A 17,943-nucleotide genomic window follows, 5' to 3' on the forward strand; every position below is an offset into this window, starting at 1 on the left:
ATAGTGATTTTATAACTTTTCTGTGTAACATGAGTTTTTCAACTGGGGGTAATCAAAGAATTATATTCAAATACTTAACATTCAAATGATTAACAATCATGATCTACTTGAAAACTAAAATAAAATAAAAAAAATTCATATTTCATTCCGGCATTAAAATTTATAAAAAAAAAAAGGAGCGATCGTTGTTGTTTCGTCGGCGTTGCAAATCGTCCTATACAAAAGTCAAAGGTTCATTCATTGCCCTGATGAAGTTTGTGTTCAGACATTCGAATTGCTGGTTAAGACGTACACGTATCTATATGTTTTATTATTTACACGTTCAATGTTATACAAATTGATGAACATTGAGTTTGATGCAATGCAAATAAGGTAAACTAGAAATTCGGCTGCGAAATAGGTTATTAAATGAATTAGAGAATGCCTTATTACACGTTTATCCAAATTCGTAATATATTTCAAAATATATAAAACATTTACATGCTAAGGAAGAAGGCTTCGTTGTTTACACGCGTGAATAAAAAAAAATGGATGACAATAATATCGTCAAATAGCATTTCACACTTATATCAAAATTTTGATTCAATTACTAAATATAAAACAAATGCATGCTAGGGAACTAAGTGTGGAGAAAGGAACCATTATGGTTCGTTTTTAATTCGCCGTAATAGAAGCCAAGTCCAAATCGTTGAGCCGTTTTATTCGGTAAATCCACAATACAAAAACAAAGTAGACATTTTTAAAAAGGATATTGTGAATATATCCTATGTCAATAATATCATCGAATCTACAAATCTCTATTATGCTCTTCGTTTGAGTTTCACTGATCTGAATACTTGTAATTCTTCTACGGTTTAAATTTAACTTTGTCTGAAGAAGCAATTGTCAATTGGTCATAAAGACGCATAAATACAGGGTGTTCATAGAGACCCGATGCAATTCAAACTTTGTATATCCTCCTATATATTAGTGTTAGCCAGTGGTCGGCAAAATTTTTTAAGTAAGGCCCAAATAGTTAAAATGGAAAAGGTTTCAAGGACCAACAATCTCCATGGAAATTTCAAATCTAACCAGGTAATAAACTTGCTAAAGGACATTTACCTTGTTTAGTTGAAATAAACGTAATGTATGATCGTTTGATATGAGAACAAAAACCATTTGGCAAAAAATTTATATGTAATGTTGAATTTATAGAACTTTTTCGTGTATAACTCACTGTCATAACTGAAATTTATTGGAGGCTCACAAAAAAAATGCTAGGCGTCCCACGATTTGCCCGCGGCCCACAGTTTGCCGACCATTGTGTTAGACGAACAAGACATTGATTTACTATATTTATATATATCATTTATCAGTCAATACAGCCGCATCGCGATCGTCTCAGCGTTAATTTACATTCAATATAAATGAAAAATGTACCGTAATTTCATAGTTATTCGCTAAATATAACGATACATTTTCCAGGTCATAGGAATAGGATTTACATATTTATCCCGGGGGAGAGGAAAGCCGATAAGACGGCTTATCCATATGGCGATCATTACGAAAATCAACTAAAATTAATTCAAGCCATCTATTCAATACAAATGAAACGCTTAACGTAATTCCATAGCCATGAACTATACGCGATACATTTTCCTGTCTGTTACATCACAAAAAAAACGAATAAAATTACTGCCACCAATCGATCAAATTTACACGTAAATAACAGTCAAATTTACTGATTCCTTTCACAGGTCTTTCCGGCCTTTCGAGAGCAACATATGCTAAGCGTCTGACGCAGCTCGTTTTTCAATTCTTTAGTAAAATTATTCTGCGACCTGGAAATTAACGCTAATAAAATTTCGCAGGATGTGGCTCTGATACTGAATAAAATCGTGAAAGTGATGAAATACAGGGCGTTTATAAATTTATAAAAAAAAATTGAATTGAAAGGGAGTATAACGATATTATATATTACAGTTTGTTGGCCCATATATAAAATAAAAACTTGAATAAACACTGTCAAAAATAAAACAAACCTGGTTAAGATATATTGAGAACTGACTTCATAACAAAATTGAAATTGTAAAGGGACTTTATATGAACACTCTGAGAGTGTATAAACGGTAAAATGAATGGACTAATAATTTCGCAATATATGACCAACCAACTATGGCTTGAACACACTTTCCTATCCTTCAACATTGTCGTCGATCAAGAGTCTTATTTACATAACCAAATAAATAAGGCCGGGCAGGAAAGATTCTGTTCTCTTCAAAAGTAGAATCTCTTTACATAACATTGGTTGCTTGTATCGAGACTTTTGTAAAATGAAGGTGGAAGGAACGCCAGTGAAACATATTATTGTCACTATTTTTACGCTTTGTTCTGTCATACGAAGCATATTCTAACATGAAGCGAGGTGCTTGGTGGTAAATTGAATTCGACATACTCCGATTTCAGGTTAAGTTGAAATTTTGCAAAACGGGTGATTAAATAAAAATGTCGTTTCCGCAATTGATATCAATCCTTGACCGAGTGATCGCTGAGGCATCTAAATATACATTACGTGTGGTCGTCATAAACCTATTTCAAGCAGACAATAACAGTTCAAATTGCCTGATTAAAGATTTATCTTCTCGCGCTTATTTCAAGCTCTTTTCAACGCCAGTGCTTTCTCTGGTTTGTCCATGAAAAGGCATACCGGTACGTTAGAATCCAATAGGTTTAAAACGAGTGACTAAAATTATACGACAATGTTTATATAAATCGGTGCAATGAATGCTGTAACGAAATCACACGGTGTCATGGATAACTTAGGTAAGTATACAGGCGCATTTGCGACAATAAGAAACAAGCTCTCCTCAAACGACCAGCACCTTTTCTGCTTTGTTCATGGAAAACCAATGCCAGTACGTTAAACCCCAATAGGTTGAATACGACAATCGGTCTAATGAAAGCGTCCCTGTAACGAAGTGCCACAGCGTTGTTTTGTTTCGAAATCGATAAAACAATAAAATGGCGTTTATTACTTACCCCGCCAGTTCGAACGACAGCAACAAGCAAAATGGTAAAGTTTATAGAGGTAGTTAATTAAACTGAATTGAAATAAATAATATTCATATAGATATGTTTATATATTTCAAACATTATTTTAATTTCGATCGTTAATTTCAAGACAGATGTACCTACAAACAGTTTTTGCGAGGATGATTGTATAATAGGCAAGCAATTCAAAATATTTTGAAACAATTGTTGGACGAACCTAATTGTTGAGCAATTTAGATTCTATAACACCTAACCAAGACTAAACAATCATTCCTAAATCCTAGTTTTTACCTCCGAAAGTGTTTTACGAATTATAGACATGCTACAAAGACAAAATCTGGTCAACATAAAACTGAAATCTGAGCAACGATATTTTATGTCGACATAGTCGGAAATATTCTACGAAATAAAACCCAATTCTACCTTCTGACTAAAATAATAGACTAACTCGCTTTTTAATACGTTTCATCGACACCATATTCTATGGAACTGAACTTTTGCGGCCGAAAAATTCCGCGAATAAAACTGATGATGGAGACAGCATATGGTTGTACTGGGCCGTTTACAAAACGCCATCTGGTCGTGAATTCTGGAGAAAATATCTATCCTTGTGCCATGCTTGGATAAAGATAAATGGCGCCTATCAAGGTATGGTCTATGAAAAATCGGCATGGCCTCTCAGTGTTTCAACATCGGTTAAAAAAGGTTTTGGAAAATCCAGTGAATCAAAGTTATAACCTATAGGTCGTGGAGAGGCTTTATGATGACGTGAAGGGCACACATTTCTATATAAAAACTCGCAAAAAAATTATCATCGGGGTATTTTTCGAAGATTTCAAAATTGTAATCAAAACTGTAAACGTCAGAATTGCCCAGTCTTATCACAAAGTGTATTTACGACACATTAATAGCTTGCTCTTCCAGAGGATAAATGGGTAATCGCAATGGAAAGTCGCCACCAAATTAAGTCTTCGACAAAGTTAAATGATGGCAGAGGATGGAAATGGCGACAATGGTCGATTCTATAGCAAAAACAGACATGCGTGGGAGCCAAAATTGTAGCGTTATTTTATTATAAAACTATTAATAGTTTACAAAAATTATCACGCAAGAATTTTCGGTTCCAATAAATGGTTTCAGACATTGTCCCAAATACCAATCATGCGAAAATTCTCAAAGAACCCAATCAACAATTTTTAACACGAAATTTCTCACGATACAATTCCATACGCACACGGACACAAGAATCCAAAACATTTCGAACGTCGCCAGGACAATCTCACAAACAATATCTCGCCATGAACTGACTGCTGAGCCAAAAATGGAGCAAAACTATATTCTTGCCGGTTATTACTTGCGCGGTCATGAGACAACGTTGTCTGAGACCTGGAAGTATTTCACATTGAGTACAAATGTGTCGAATGCCGACAGGTGTTCTATATAAATGGTTATATCCGAATATTCCCGAATATTTTATAATATTAATTACGAATCAAACAACTTGAATATCAATATATTGAACAAGATCTATCTACTTCACAAAATTTCATCTACACCTTCAAACAACCGTTATTAAACCCCGAATTTCATGAAAAAATGCGGTAGTTAGAATTGTGTGAATTTAAAGATTCATCTTTTATCTAATAAACGGAGATTCCATTGTAAAATAACGAGCGCAAAAAGGAATTCCTGAATAAGTTTTACTACAGAATAGCAACAATCGGGACAAAATAGTCGGAATTGAGAGGTCTAGCCAGGAAAGGTGGGTTGTGAAATTTCTAATTGCCAAGTTATACCGTAACAGTTAAGGGGTCCGGCCGATGGCTGGAAACATGGGTTTTCAAGCGTTATGAGGGTCTGATAAGCGTTACAAGATACGAAAAATCGCTATGCATGATACAAAAAAAGCATTTTTACACTTCAACGGCAACAGCAATGTTTTCGTTAATTATTACAGATGCTCGCATTGCCGAATATTCACTGAATCATAGTCAAAAATTCAATATAAACAAAGAGATACGCAAACCTAGCAAACGTAGTCTGTATACGTGAATTCTTATATTAAATCTTTCTATAACTGCCATAAATTTGGCGAAAAAATATCGGTTTAAATTATTTTAAATATAATATTCACCAAATTTTAATAACAAATTTAATACAAACTGTGATTCCAATGTGAAACGGCGAAACAAAAATAATACCTTGCAATATCGTTAATTCTTAAAAAGTCTTCCTGTAATTGTTATGAATTTCTAAACGTATTCAGATTCAGATGAATCAAAATCAAATTTAAAACAACACCAATAGATAGCAGAATAAGTATCCCTTGAAGAAAGATAAATACTTGCCAAAAAAGCGAGATTAAGATCACACCTTATCAAATTGAAGGTGCTCCCGAAGTATGTATACCAGGATGGCGCACAGCCTGAATCCTAACCTGGTACACATACTATGTTCAGGTTGTGCATATTCATTCTGGAGGTCCAATTCAAAATAGTCAAATTTTAAAATTCTAAAACACCAAAATACTACGACAACGACATCCTTAATTTGGAAACAATTCTCGCCAGAACGAAATAAACAAATGAAGCAAATAAAAATCACAAGGATATTATATATCTGATCATCTATACTCACGAAAAAAAGGTCATTTCGTCAACTGGAGAAATTCTTCGATTGCGAGGCCTCTCGGCGGGCCGTTTTTCGAGGATTACGGCACTTTAATCTTACGCACAAGGGACGTTGTCTTCGTACGCACAGCGAGGCATGTTCTTACTCTTCCGCATGCAAAGCCAGGAAACAGTATGGCGGCATTACCAAAAGGCGCGAAAATTTGATCTAACGCTTCTATTATACTCTTTATTATCTTTCGACTTCCTCTCCCTCGCTCGCACTATTTCTTATATCTTTTATTCTCATCGAGTTCTCACTTTTTCTCAGTGAAGTGATTTGAATGGCGTACGCATTTCCTGACGTTTGAGCTAACCAGGCCTGTCATATATGGTTTTCCTGCGGCTCAACTACTAACAAAACTCGTTGATGTAAGTAAAATTTCGAGGTTATTCAATTTATAAAATCATCTATGCTTCAAAATCCATAAAAAGCCACAATTACCATAGTGTGAGTGTTCCAAATCAGCGGCCTTGGGTAATTACTGATAATACTTACCCACTCCATTTTCAGAGAAAATTTCAATCTGAATTTACAATCAAAAAAGTGCATTTTACAGTATTTTTAAAAGCGTACACGAGTACACCATAGCACATAGTCCTAATAGGCTTTCCGTTAGAAATTTACCTCGAATTTATCCGACAATGAAAGTGCGTTCCCGCATGTTTGCAGGCTGTCCACCATTTTGTAGGTTATATCATATTTTTAAATCCAAGTACTATTTAATAGTCGACGTGTCTGTATTTAATTGGTGGCGACGAAAAGGCTATATTTGTTAATCGGGGTAAATTTTGCCGCATGGGAACAAGTTAAATAAAGTGAAGACACTAGTAAGAACTAGAGATGTACCGATACTTTTGTCGCGGATACCAACGAAAAAACGCTGATACCGATACACCGATATTGTCGACATTATATTCTTTAAAACATTCTGGATCAGATTAATATTATCGGAAATATCTGTATATTTTAGTCGATACGGATACAATTACCGATATCCAAACAGCAGAAGGCATCGCAATACCAACAACATTATTACAGTCTGATATGTGCTCAATGGCCATATTTGATCTGTTGATCATGAAATGGAAGGAAACCGATAGCCTAATCATGTGAAAAAGAAATGAGTGGATTTCCAAACCAAGACGATTTTAATTTATCAACAATTAAGAACCTCTGGTGAATCCCCTTGGTTAATGAAACTGTAGAAGCCACATTGAAACCTTGACTTCAGTGATATATCTTACACAATGGAAAACAATTTTAAAAAATTATTATTTTAGCAATTGAAGCCTTCCTAAACACGCCATCATTAAATTTCCGAAAACTAAAAAAAAATAAAAAATTGATCAAATCAGTATTCTCTTAACTTTTCTGCATTTGCATGCGCCAAGGTATTAAGAACTGACTTCATAACAAAATTGAAATTGTAAAGAGACGTTATGGACACCCTGTATATTCGATATCCAAAGTATTTGGAAAGATAGATTATTCGGTTTTGACCGTCCCTAGATGCAGCTAATGTATTGAGCCAGGGGTCCCCAATATGTAACATGAATATAGTCAGTTCAATTGGTGTTTACCAGAGCATCGTTTTCCTTGCTTATTTCCATAACAATGAGCAATCACCAAGAAGTCATTGATGACTTACCAATTGGGATTTTTGAAGCCGCTCAGACACTTCATTCGCTCGGACAGATATTCAAGCATGGTTGTAAACATTGCCTCGTTTTTGCAGTTTTGCCTGTTATTTATCAGTTTTTAGTTTCCAAAAATAAGTTGTAAAAATTAGTTAGTTTTATTTGTCATTTTGTCTTCCAATGAGCTTTAGTTTAGTTGCAATAATCAAAAATTAGTTCCGAAGAAGATGCGATAGACCTGGCTAAAATGAGCCATTAGCATGTGTAAGTGAAACATGGATGTATATTTTAATAAAAATAATGGTTTTGAGCGTGTAACTCAGCTTGTGAGTGCCAACTCTCCAAAAACACTTGCAAAATAAGCATCCAAAATTTTGCAATAGTAAAGTATAGGGAGAATTTATCTGGGGTCAAGGGTCGGGTAAACATCCATAGCTCAGTTACAACCGTAGCAGCATTGATATCATCAGTTTGGTGATATTTTCACTCAGCAAAAAAAATTTAAAGAAATTTTAAAAAACATAACTACAGATTTCACTAGTTATCGATACGTATTGATAAGCAATACCACACAAGAATTAAACATTAAAAATCAATCAATAAATACAAGTAATCAAAGGGTATTGGCACTGGTAATCATAGCAAACTTGGCCATGTCTGGGACAAACTCATGAATGGAAATTATCCAAGGGCCATGCAAAACCCTACTGATTGTACATTTGTTAGTGGACATGTATATTTAAAATACTTAGGGGATTTAAACCACTTCAGTATGTGAGTGATATTGCAGACCACTTGACCTAACAATAATAACAAAGTCTGTGAAGGGCCATGAAAAATCATAACACCTGTCAAAATATGATGAATTAGAATATCAATATACAAATAGATGAATTTTGGAATTATATCTTAAAATTTATTTTTAAATAATTTAAATGGATTCAAAAGAATTTGCTCTCTTGTTTGAGATGTGTTAAGATGTTTATTTACTTGTTAAAAATTTACAAATCGTTGAATTTTGGAATTATTTGTTAAGAGTTAATTTTTAATAGTCTAATTCAGTGGTTCTAAAACTTTTTGGGCCACGCCCCCTTTTTAGAATTTGTGAAGTAACGTGCCCCACCCCAAAAATACATAACTAACAATAAGCTTCGAATAACAGATAGTAAGGCGAAAGTATGTTTTATTCGAACACGCTAAAAATACATAGATGAATGGAAGGTAAATATCCAAAATAAGGCGAGTAAGATCAAATCTAACAATCAATTTTATTTTCAATTACATTCAAGCCCCCTCATTGTCTAACCGTTTGAGAACCACTGCTCTAAATGGATCTAAAAGTCCATGCTCATGTGTGTACAGATATTTGTTTACATGGAGAAGCAACGAGACTTTTCAAACTGATTTGATGTCGAACTGTTAATAAAATCCTATTTCACGCCTCTGTGTGGTTTGTCGTACGAAAAAGTTTGATCTTTCTGCAAGCACTTGCAGTGACAAATGTAAAAACATAGTCTTAATTTTGAGAGTTCCGCAGAGCATTTAGAAGTCAATTCATGTTATTTTCTAGTATAGATCACTTTTACATGACAGTTTTAACTAATTTCACATAAAAGGGTCCAGGACACAAGAAAGGTTGAAATCATCGACCTCAATAAAGCTAGACACAAGCTTTGTGTGAAGAAAAATCAAAATCCACTTTTGCATGACGGTTTTTAACTACAGTAACATTGATCAGTGGGGTTCACAGACCATGTTCATGGCATAGCTTTGAACACTGTCCTAAACAACACCAGACCCAAGCTTTGCATGAAGAAGAATCAAAATTAATAAGAAGCGCAAACCATCAGTTTCCACAAAAATAAAAACTCAAATCATGCCAAGCGTTTTTTAGAAAATAGCTTGCCATCAATAGATAATTTGATCTTTCAAATAATGATAATTTCAAACCTTTAGCAATTGCAGATATATTAGGTGTTGGTTTATAAACAGGCTGAACAAGAGGTACGAGACTAGCTTTGTCTGCGGTTTCCACGGCAACAGCAACATCTTCTTCCAATTTACGTTTTTCTCGCTTCTGTTGCTCTCGCTGTTCCTTCGTACTAACGGTTTTCCATTCACCGGCTGTAGAGTGAGGATAATAAAGTGTATTAAGTGCTAATATTTTTATCAATTATCAATCAATTTTGAATCAATTGCAATCAAGTCCATTCTCCCGAAAACGAATGACTGGCCAACTCATCCCATACGCGATATGGACTGGTAACCGGACGAGAGGCTGTGTTTCGCTATATGATTAGGTTGTCTCATCAGTTTACCTCTTCCCCAGGATTAATATGTAAATCCTATACTATCCAATGAAATGTATTTTGAAAGCAACAATATTAAGGTACCATATTCTGATTATTTCGAGTAAGAGATAAATTTGTGCCAACTAGTTTTACTTCTTTTTTAGTCAATCTACTTCGAAATAGAGAGTACTATCTTAATTAATAAAATGACAGCTGAATAACAAAATTAACTGCAATCATTATCTAAAAAGAATCAAACTATTCAAATATTATTAACATTTTTTCTGTGCAATTACCACTCATCTATCCTGTTTTTTAATTGTCTACAAATTGCTATCTGACTCCAGTCATTGAATATTTCTACTGGTGTCGGCGAAATTTGAAGCTGGTTGTTATAGCAACACTCCCTGTGCCTGGTGCAAAACTATCATTTGCCAGGTTTCTTACGTGTGCACAAATATTACTCTGTTTGTGGTCTTTTTAGTAGTATGTTACCTATTTTTCGACAACACACAATTTTTGCTCCGAAAAAACTTTTAAACGAAAAGACACATACATAAGTAGACTAGATAGCAGATTAGATTAGATTACCTAGGGGTGAGAGCAGGTAAAAATTCTTGCATTAAACACAATGCTAAACAAGATTTTGGTTTTCCAAAAATGGTAGCTTGTCATGAATGTGGCTGCACGTGCTAACCCTAGTTCAGAAAGAAGGCAAGAAGTAATTTGATTTCTTTTGCTTATGAACCTGACATTGAAGATAGACATTGAAGACATTGACATAGACATTGAAGTTCAAACAAATGAAATGTTTTCAAAATTCGAGATAAACCAAGACTAGTCGCCAAACAGAGATGAAATAGTTTCCTAAAATCAATTTCCAATTCTCGGCAACTACGGTAAATTGCAATTCTGTATAAGCTAAATCCTTTCTACAGTCAACTCATTATTTCAGATATTTCTGAAGACTCCTGGATTAGAAATAAAAACTCACAATCAAACATAGCATCCATAGGTTGAGATTCAATTGTTGTATTTTCAATTTTACTCGATTGAGTTTGACTTTTCTTCTTTTTCGATTTACTTTTTGATTTTCCATCCTGTTTGAAGAAAAACAATATTAATTAAATTACGGTAGGTTCCAGACTAAAATATACGAGTCTACATAACGAATCAAATATTCAAAACAGATAGAAATTGATTATATTCGATATGGTAAATTCAAGAATCATTTTCAGTATTAGCGACTGAGTTTCTGCTGTCAAAAGTTGTCATTTTAAGTATTTGACTTCTCAAGGTCAGACATAAAACTAAATTCTTTAAACTTATAGTAAATAAAAAATATAAGTAAATATAGTAAAAAAGAACCTAAATATAGAAATAAAAATACAGTAAAAATGGGCGCTTCAGAAGTATGTGTACCAATATGAAGGTAACCAATTTTGTTCGCCCACTTTACATCAAGTTGTGTAAAGGGACTGAAGCCTATGGACAGGGGGTATGGACTATGGTATATATGGTATATGCACGAAACATTAGCCATGGATCTTTTATAGATTGAACAAACAACGAAAACAGAGTTTTAATGCATGTTGAGGGAGAATGGAGGGGATTTCAAGCACAAAAACGAGCAAAGAGAGGTATCTATCGTAAAAGGAATCAAACAAAAAAGTTATTTCACTGGAAACATGAAAATCCTTTTCCCCATCTACCTGAGCTCAGATTATAACATTTGTTTAGAAATCAATAATTCAGTTTGTATAGATCAAAATATATTTAATATTCTTTTGTGGGGAAAAGCAGTTCATCTCATCTTGAGATGTGTGACAGGTTATGACGAACTGCCTATATTTTGTTCCACTTTTCTTGCACTGTGTGATGCATACATGTTTGCTAGCCAATAAAAACTGTTTACTGCAATTATTCCACTTCAAAATATGAAAACGGAAATTGAAAAAAGCATATAAAGAAAAATATTGTTACCCAAAATTTAAGTCAAATTATCTAATTTTTTTGAAACATTCAATAACTGCCAAAGAATAATCGAAGCAAACATCATTAGATAATTCAATACAATGATAATCTTTTTCCAACAATCACTACATCACTAATCCTATTTAACTAAATAACTCTCAACATAACTACAAGTCCCAAGGGTCATGTTATCTGATATTTATAGTTCTCCCACTTGTCTACTTCGAAATACAGCAGTAAAGTTTGAGTCCACTATCACACCAACAGCTAAATTTGTTTATAAACTAGACTTTAGTCTTAAATCACTCTCCTGATAAACCCAAAAGTGAAAGTTTGTGCCAAAGTTGGGGGTAACATTATTATAAAGAAGTTAAATTCAACTTCCTACCTATATCTGTGTCATTTGTCCAACATTGAAAGATTAGGAATATCAAATCAGAATAAAGTAATACTGATAAAAAGGAGTTTTGAGTGAAAGAGAAGATCTTTGCTCTAAAGAAGCCAAGCAGTTATTTCTATATTTAAAACTTGAATGATTACCTAATAAACTAATTTGTTTCCTTCCTTAGTAAGGGGCAATGTTCCCTCTAATTTTTTGTAGTATGTGTGCGCAGAAACTTTGGTGTGTGCGCACTTTTTTGGAAATGACTAATATTTGTGCAAAAATCAATGAGGAAATTTTGGCGTTCGAACCGGGTAATAGGTAGACCAACAACAAACTTTCTCAACCTGCCCACCGAGAACATTGTTACATTACATCGAAATAGGTCTGTGCGCAGTAAATCTATGCGTGTGCGCAGCCTCTGAAAGCTGTGTGCGCACGCACACCTTAGAGGGAACACTGGTAAGGCGTATGAGCCAAGAACCAATCGGGCCACACATCCAAGCTTTAGTTGTGAAAAATATTTTTATATATATATTTTTTTTTTCATACAATTTCATGCGAAAATAAATTGTGAGTTTCAAATATAAGCAGAAAGAGCACTGAGAACAAAGTTGCAGTAAATCGTGGATGCGCTAAGCGGTGTAAGAGTATGGCCAACCAAATTTCATAAATGGAAAAACTCTAATTTTAGTTTTTTGAATAAATTATTTTAAACCCCCTGAGAAAACAAACTAAAACATAATCATAATTTTATTAACATGGCCAGTGTTCAACAAATTATACAATGAAGTATCAAATCAATATCTGGAAATCAACGTAAAAATCTTGAGACAGCAGGTGCTATAAACTTATGTTTAAATCTCGTGGGACTAAATACAGAGACATACATCATCTTACTGGTATGCGAGTTCGTCTTTGAGAAAAAACAACTGAATGATAGAAATAGATAGAAAGCAAATTTCGTATTTCACTAATAACTGTTATGCTAAATTGATTTGGTGCAAATCTTGCATTAATTATCCTTTGCTAAGGCTTAATTATACATAATGATTTTATAATGCCGAAGAATCTCTTGGCGATTTAGTGGGTTCATTGTTTCAAAGTGAGGACTCAATTTTTCTTAAAAAAAACTGAAATTAGCTGATAAAAGATAAGACCTTGAATCTAACCACGATTCCCATTTTATCAGTTCCAATCAAGTTTACAAATATTCAAATTGACAAAAAAAAAAGAAATTTATTATATCCGACGTGATTCTGTTATTATTTTGAGAATCGAGCCTCAAAGTAAGCCAAAAAAGGCTTCATTTAATTTCTTATTGTCTACAAATTGCTATCTGACTCCAGTCATTGAATATTTCTACTGGTGTCGGCGAAATTTGAAGCTGGTTGTTATAGCAACACTCCCTGTGCCTGATGCAAAACTATCATTTGCCAGGTTTCTTACGTGTGCACAAATATTACTGTTTGTGGTCTTTTTAGGGACCTCCAGAAGTATATGCATCCAGATGGCGCACAACTTGAACATAGCATGTGTACCAGGTTAGGGTTCAGATTGTGCGCCATCTTAGAAATATATTCAGAATAGTTATCCTCGGGAAAGGAGGGTATCTATCACAGAGGCCCAGATTAGAATATTATTTAATGTTCTACATTCAAAGATATGATTATGGATGTATTCAGACTAGTATACCTTGGCTATCTCTGCTTCTCACCTCACAGAGTTGGCAATTTAGAAAGAGAAAAATTTTGATCAGTTAACAAGAGAGCTATGTTCGAATATATGGACACAAAAGTAACAGCCTTCTAGTGAAAAATACAATCTTCAACCACTGAAAATGTCCTAGCAATTGGTCAAGTAGTTGAGGAGAAAGACGATTTTTTCCTAATAATAAGGAGAAAAATACCAACAACAACGACATTGTAACAACAAAACGATTCTTAGGTCCACTTTGTGTCCAATGATAGATTCTCGGTGTGTGATAACTGAATTGGCAATGCTGAACAGCAGTGTTCCCTCTAAGGTGTGCGCGTGTGCGCGCCCACACCGCTTTCAGAGGCTGCGCACACGCATAGATTTACTGCGCACAGACGTACTTTGATGTAATGTAACAATGTTCTTGGTTGGCAGGTTGAGAAAGTTTGTTGTTGGCCGACCCATTACCCGGTTAGAACGCCAAAATTTCTTTCGTTTTTGCACAATTATTAGTCATTTCCAAAAAAGTACTACATACTACAAAAAATTAGAGGGAACATTGCTGAACAGTAAAGCTTTCTGGTCCTACTAAAAATAATAGCTTCTCACACATCAGAGATTGCTTGTCTGTTTAGAATGGAGCACTGGTTCCCACCTTTTTTTAAGCGACCGAAATTATTTTACAAATAAATGTTGTAAAATCTCCCAACCAAGAGACATGCTCAAATACTAACCAACATGTAGTATTTCAGTGACTTTTAGGTTTTTGTCGAAAAAACAAGCGACTCAAAAAAATTCGCCACGGCCACCCATAGGTTGGGAAACACTAGAATAGAGTGAATGTGTGGAAGCATGTATAATAGCATAATAGAAGAAACTTTCACCGATTGAGGACAAATAGACTAGAATCATACAACATACAAATCATACACAAACTTTCATGCGAGTATCACTAAACACGAATTACTCATATTGTTATGAATTGTGTATCAATATGAAAGGTTTATTGTGAATCATCAAAACACAACTTTCAAAAGTCATTGAGGGCGTGTTGTGTACTGAATTCAACTATTTCACCAAAGACACTGTCAAAGGCTTTATAGTCTACTATATAACACTAGGGATATATTAAGGGTCATGATTTGTTTTACTATTGCCTTATACAGGATGCTATTCTCCTCTTCTGCTATTTTAAATAAGCTTGAGAGAACTGAAAATTGGAATGGTTGAAAATGAAAGCTCTACATTCTAATTTTTAAGTATATTTGATAAATGTATGGGATAGATATTCTAGCTATGACACCTCTGTTATACTGAGCATATTTCCAAATTAGAACAAAAATGTTTATAACAGTCTGTTATTACTTATCGATTTTAATCGGTAAGTATGTTGATAGGTATTTGTCTGTCTGTTTGTTTGTCTGTTAGATGCATGCGATATCTCACGAAAGCGAGATTGAATCTGCTCCAGATTTTGCATGTGCATTCATCATATCTCGTACCAGAAGCTTATTGATTTAGGGCGAACTATGTCGTATAATTGGCGAGTTATCAATTAACTAGTGATGGGACACGAGGTGTCACTATGGAGTAAGAGCGCTGTTTTGGGGATCCCCTAACTTTCGATCGATAAGTCTTCGGTCTCTGACTGATATTCTCGTTTTTATTATTATTAGGATTTTTAACAAGTTATGCCACATTCAACCAAAACAAGACTATGTAAAAGTTCTACCTTCAACCAAAAGCAACTATTTGAACACTTCAAAATATAGAACAACCTAAGAAATTTCTGAATGAAGTACAAGGTGATGGGTTTGGGCTGAATAATGGACTCAATAACACACAAACCAGTGGTATGAAAATAACCTGGCCATCAGGCAAACACATCAGTCATCCAGGAGGCAGCATTTTGTCTACTGGCAGGTGAGTAGTTGTGCAATACATGCACCTAAAATTCACAAGCCAATACAATGCAGGCTGGATAAACATTTTTATTTTTTTTTTTTTTTTAGTTCATTATTTTTTATATTGTCATAAAGTTAATAAGGTGTCTATTTTTAACTGATCACCTGATGCCAAATAGTAAAAATCACAAACTTTCAAATTGGAATATGATATCTCACTATACTCCTATTCCTTTACTCAATCAAATATAACCAATTTCAAACACCTTCAAACATTCAATTCATTCTGGATATTCCTGGGTGTCATCAGCTTTATGGCCCATGATACATACAGATCCAACAGGATGAGAAACATATATTAAAGAATAACTACTCCTGCCTAGCAACAAATATCCTGGTAAAATAGGGTGATTTCAGTAGCTCTCAACACTTCAATGATCACCAGTAATATTTCTCAAAAATCTCCTCTTTATTTCTGAGTGAGTGTGTGTGACTTCGCTTTGAAGAAATTTTCTTAAAAAATAGAAAGCTTATAAAATAAAGAAACAAACCTTTTTCTTGTCAGGAATGTTTCCCTCTTCCAAATTTCTTTTATTACCGGTTTCAAATAAACTATCGACTTCGTTTTTGCGCGAAACTTTCTTGGACTTGGGCGAAGAATCCGATGATTGCTGAAATGAATAAAAAAGAAAAGTTTTAACTGAATAATACCAGTACATAATTCTAGTAATACATGGGCGCTCCAGAAGTGTGTGTACCAATATGGAGGTAACTAATTTTGTTTGCCTAACTTACATCAAGTTGTGTAAAGAGACTGAAACCTATGGGCAGGTGGTATATTCACTTGGCTAAAACAGACAGTCCCCGAACTCGTAATAGAACTAAAATAAGAAAAATCGGAATAAAATGATGGCCTAAACCTAACCTGGTACACACACTACGGGAGTACCAAAACATGGGCAACTGTGTATAATTTATGCTTGAGCAACAGATCCCAAATGAGATAACATGCTTTATGATGCAAGAGTTAAGTTGGGATTCTATTGTGACAAAACAACTGAAGGAATAACTGAAGTCACCTTCTTTTCTTGACTTGCTTTCTGCTTCTTTCCTTTCTTACGTTTTCCGGAATTAGACTTGGGATCATCTTCTAACGAACTTCGAGAATCGGTGGCACGAGATCCCATCAGGAATTTAAGGACAAAAAGAATAAAGACGAAACCGACCAACCCTACAGCGGGATAAAACATATGGTGGTTGATAATGAAATCTATTTGTTCTTGTTCAATCATGATGTCTTTATATTGTACAGAAAATTGTACTAATAAGTTATATAAAGTATAGTTGATAAGAGTATCAGATCTGAAAATAAAAGAATAGGAGAGCAATGTTTAAATATACAAACACAAAGGTTGTGTGTCGGTACCAGTAAGGCAAGGACTCCGCTGTACATCTTCAGCACAGAGTTTGTTGAAGAGATCCGCAAACGAGCGTGAAAGGCACCTTTGAAAGAATAAAGTGTCTGCATTCACTCAAATAAAATAGTAAAATCATGGATTCACTCAAATAAAATAGTAAAATCATGCATTCACTCAAATAAAATAGTAAAATCATGGATGAATATCGGGTCCCATAGTACTCAGAAGTAAATGAGAAATAATAAAACCCTAGAAGCTTTAGGCATCTTGAGTGTAACTTATTTAGGCCGTTTATTACAATGAATAGATTTTATCATAACAACAAGAATTTACGGTAGTTTATTTCTAAGTTTACAGGATAAAATTCCTCCTATATCATGATTTTGCCACAGCAACAGCACAGCAGCAGGTAAATAACCACAAGACAATACAAAAAGAGAAACAACTGTACGAAGGGCACAGAACTAACACAATCCAAAAATCTAAATCCACAAACATTTCGGGTCTGATATAGATTAGCACTTCTAGTTGGCTTTGGCAAGCTCCATGGCCTGATTGTGACATTGTGGTCACATAATTTTTGGATGGCATAGCCAGGCCCAGGTGGGGGTTGGGAATAACATATGTGCGAAATTCGTTATGTTACGCCCACTGGAAGTACAAAACTATACTACAGTATTCTCGTTCGAATGGCCTTATTACGTCACTGTGACAACGTAGTGACATAATTTTTAGATGACGCAATCAGGTGAAAATTAGGATAGACATAGGCAAAAATTGTGATTGTGAGCTGTTCGGCGTTCCTGTTGTTGGACATTTTATTGCATTTAAGTTCCTGTTGTTAAAATAAAATTATGGTACAAAATGTCTAGTTTCTCTGGTTAAACTGGTTATTAATTTATGTTTTGCTACATTATAATTCGTAATTTTTTTTTA

At 34.4% G+C, this 17,943-nt stretch overlaps 1 protein-coding gene across 1 annotated transcript in view; it reads right to left on the reverse strand.

Annotated features, from left to right (window-relative positions):
- Positions 1-17,571, reverse strand: part of LOC120346739 (uncharacterized) — a 36,995-nt gene extending 19,424 nt beyond the window's left edge. The window contains exons 1-5 of the mRNA XM_039416551.2: positions 17,504-17,571; positions 16,669-16,951; positions 16,141-16,260; positions 10,626-10,731; positions 9,291-9,464 (exon numbers count right to left, since the gene is read on the reverse strand). Of these exons, the coding sequence (XP_039272485.2) occupies positions 9,291-9,464; positions 10,626-10,731; positions 16,141-16,260; positions 16,669-16,951; positions 17,504-17,571 (751 nt within the window). The remainder of the gene's footprint in view (positions 1-9,290; positions 9,465-10,625; positions 10,732-16,140; positions 16,261-16,668; positions 16,952-17,503) is intronic.
- Between the last annotated feature and the right edge of the window lie 372 nt (positions 17,572-17,943).

The sequence above is a fragment of the Styela clava genome, chromosome 8 (genome assembly GCF_964204865.1).
Source record: "Styela clava chromosome 8, kaStyClav1.hap1.2, whole genome shotgun sequence".
NCBI lineage: Eukaryota > Metazoa > Chordata > Ascidiacea > Stolidobranchia > Styelidae > Styela > Styela clava.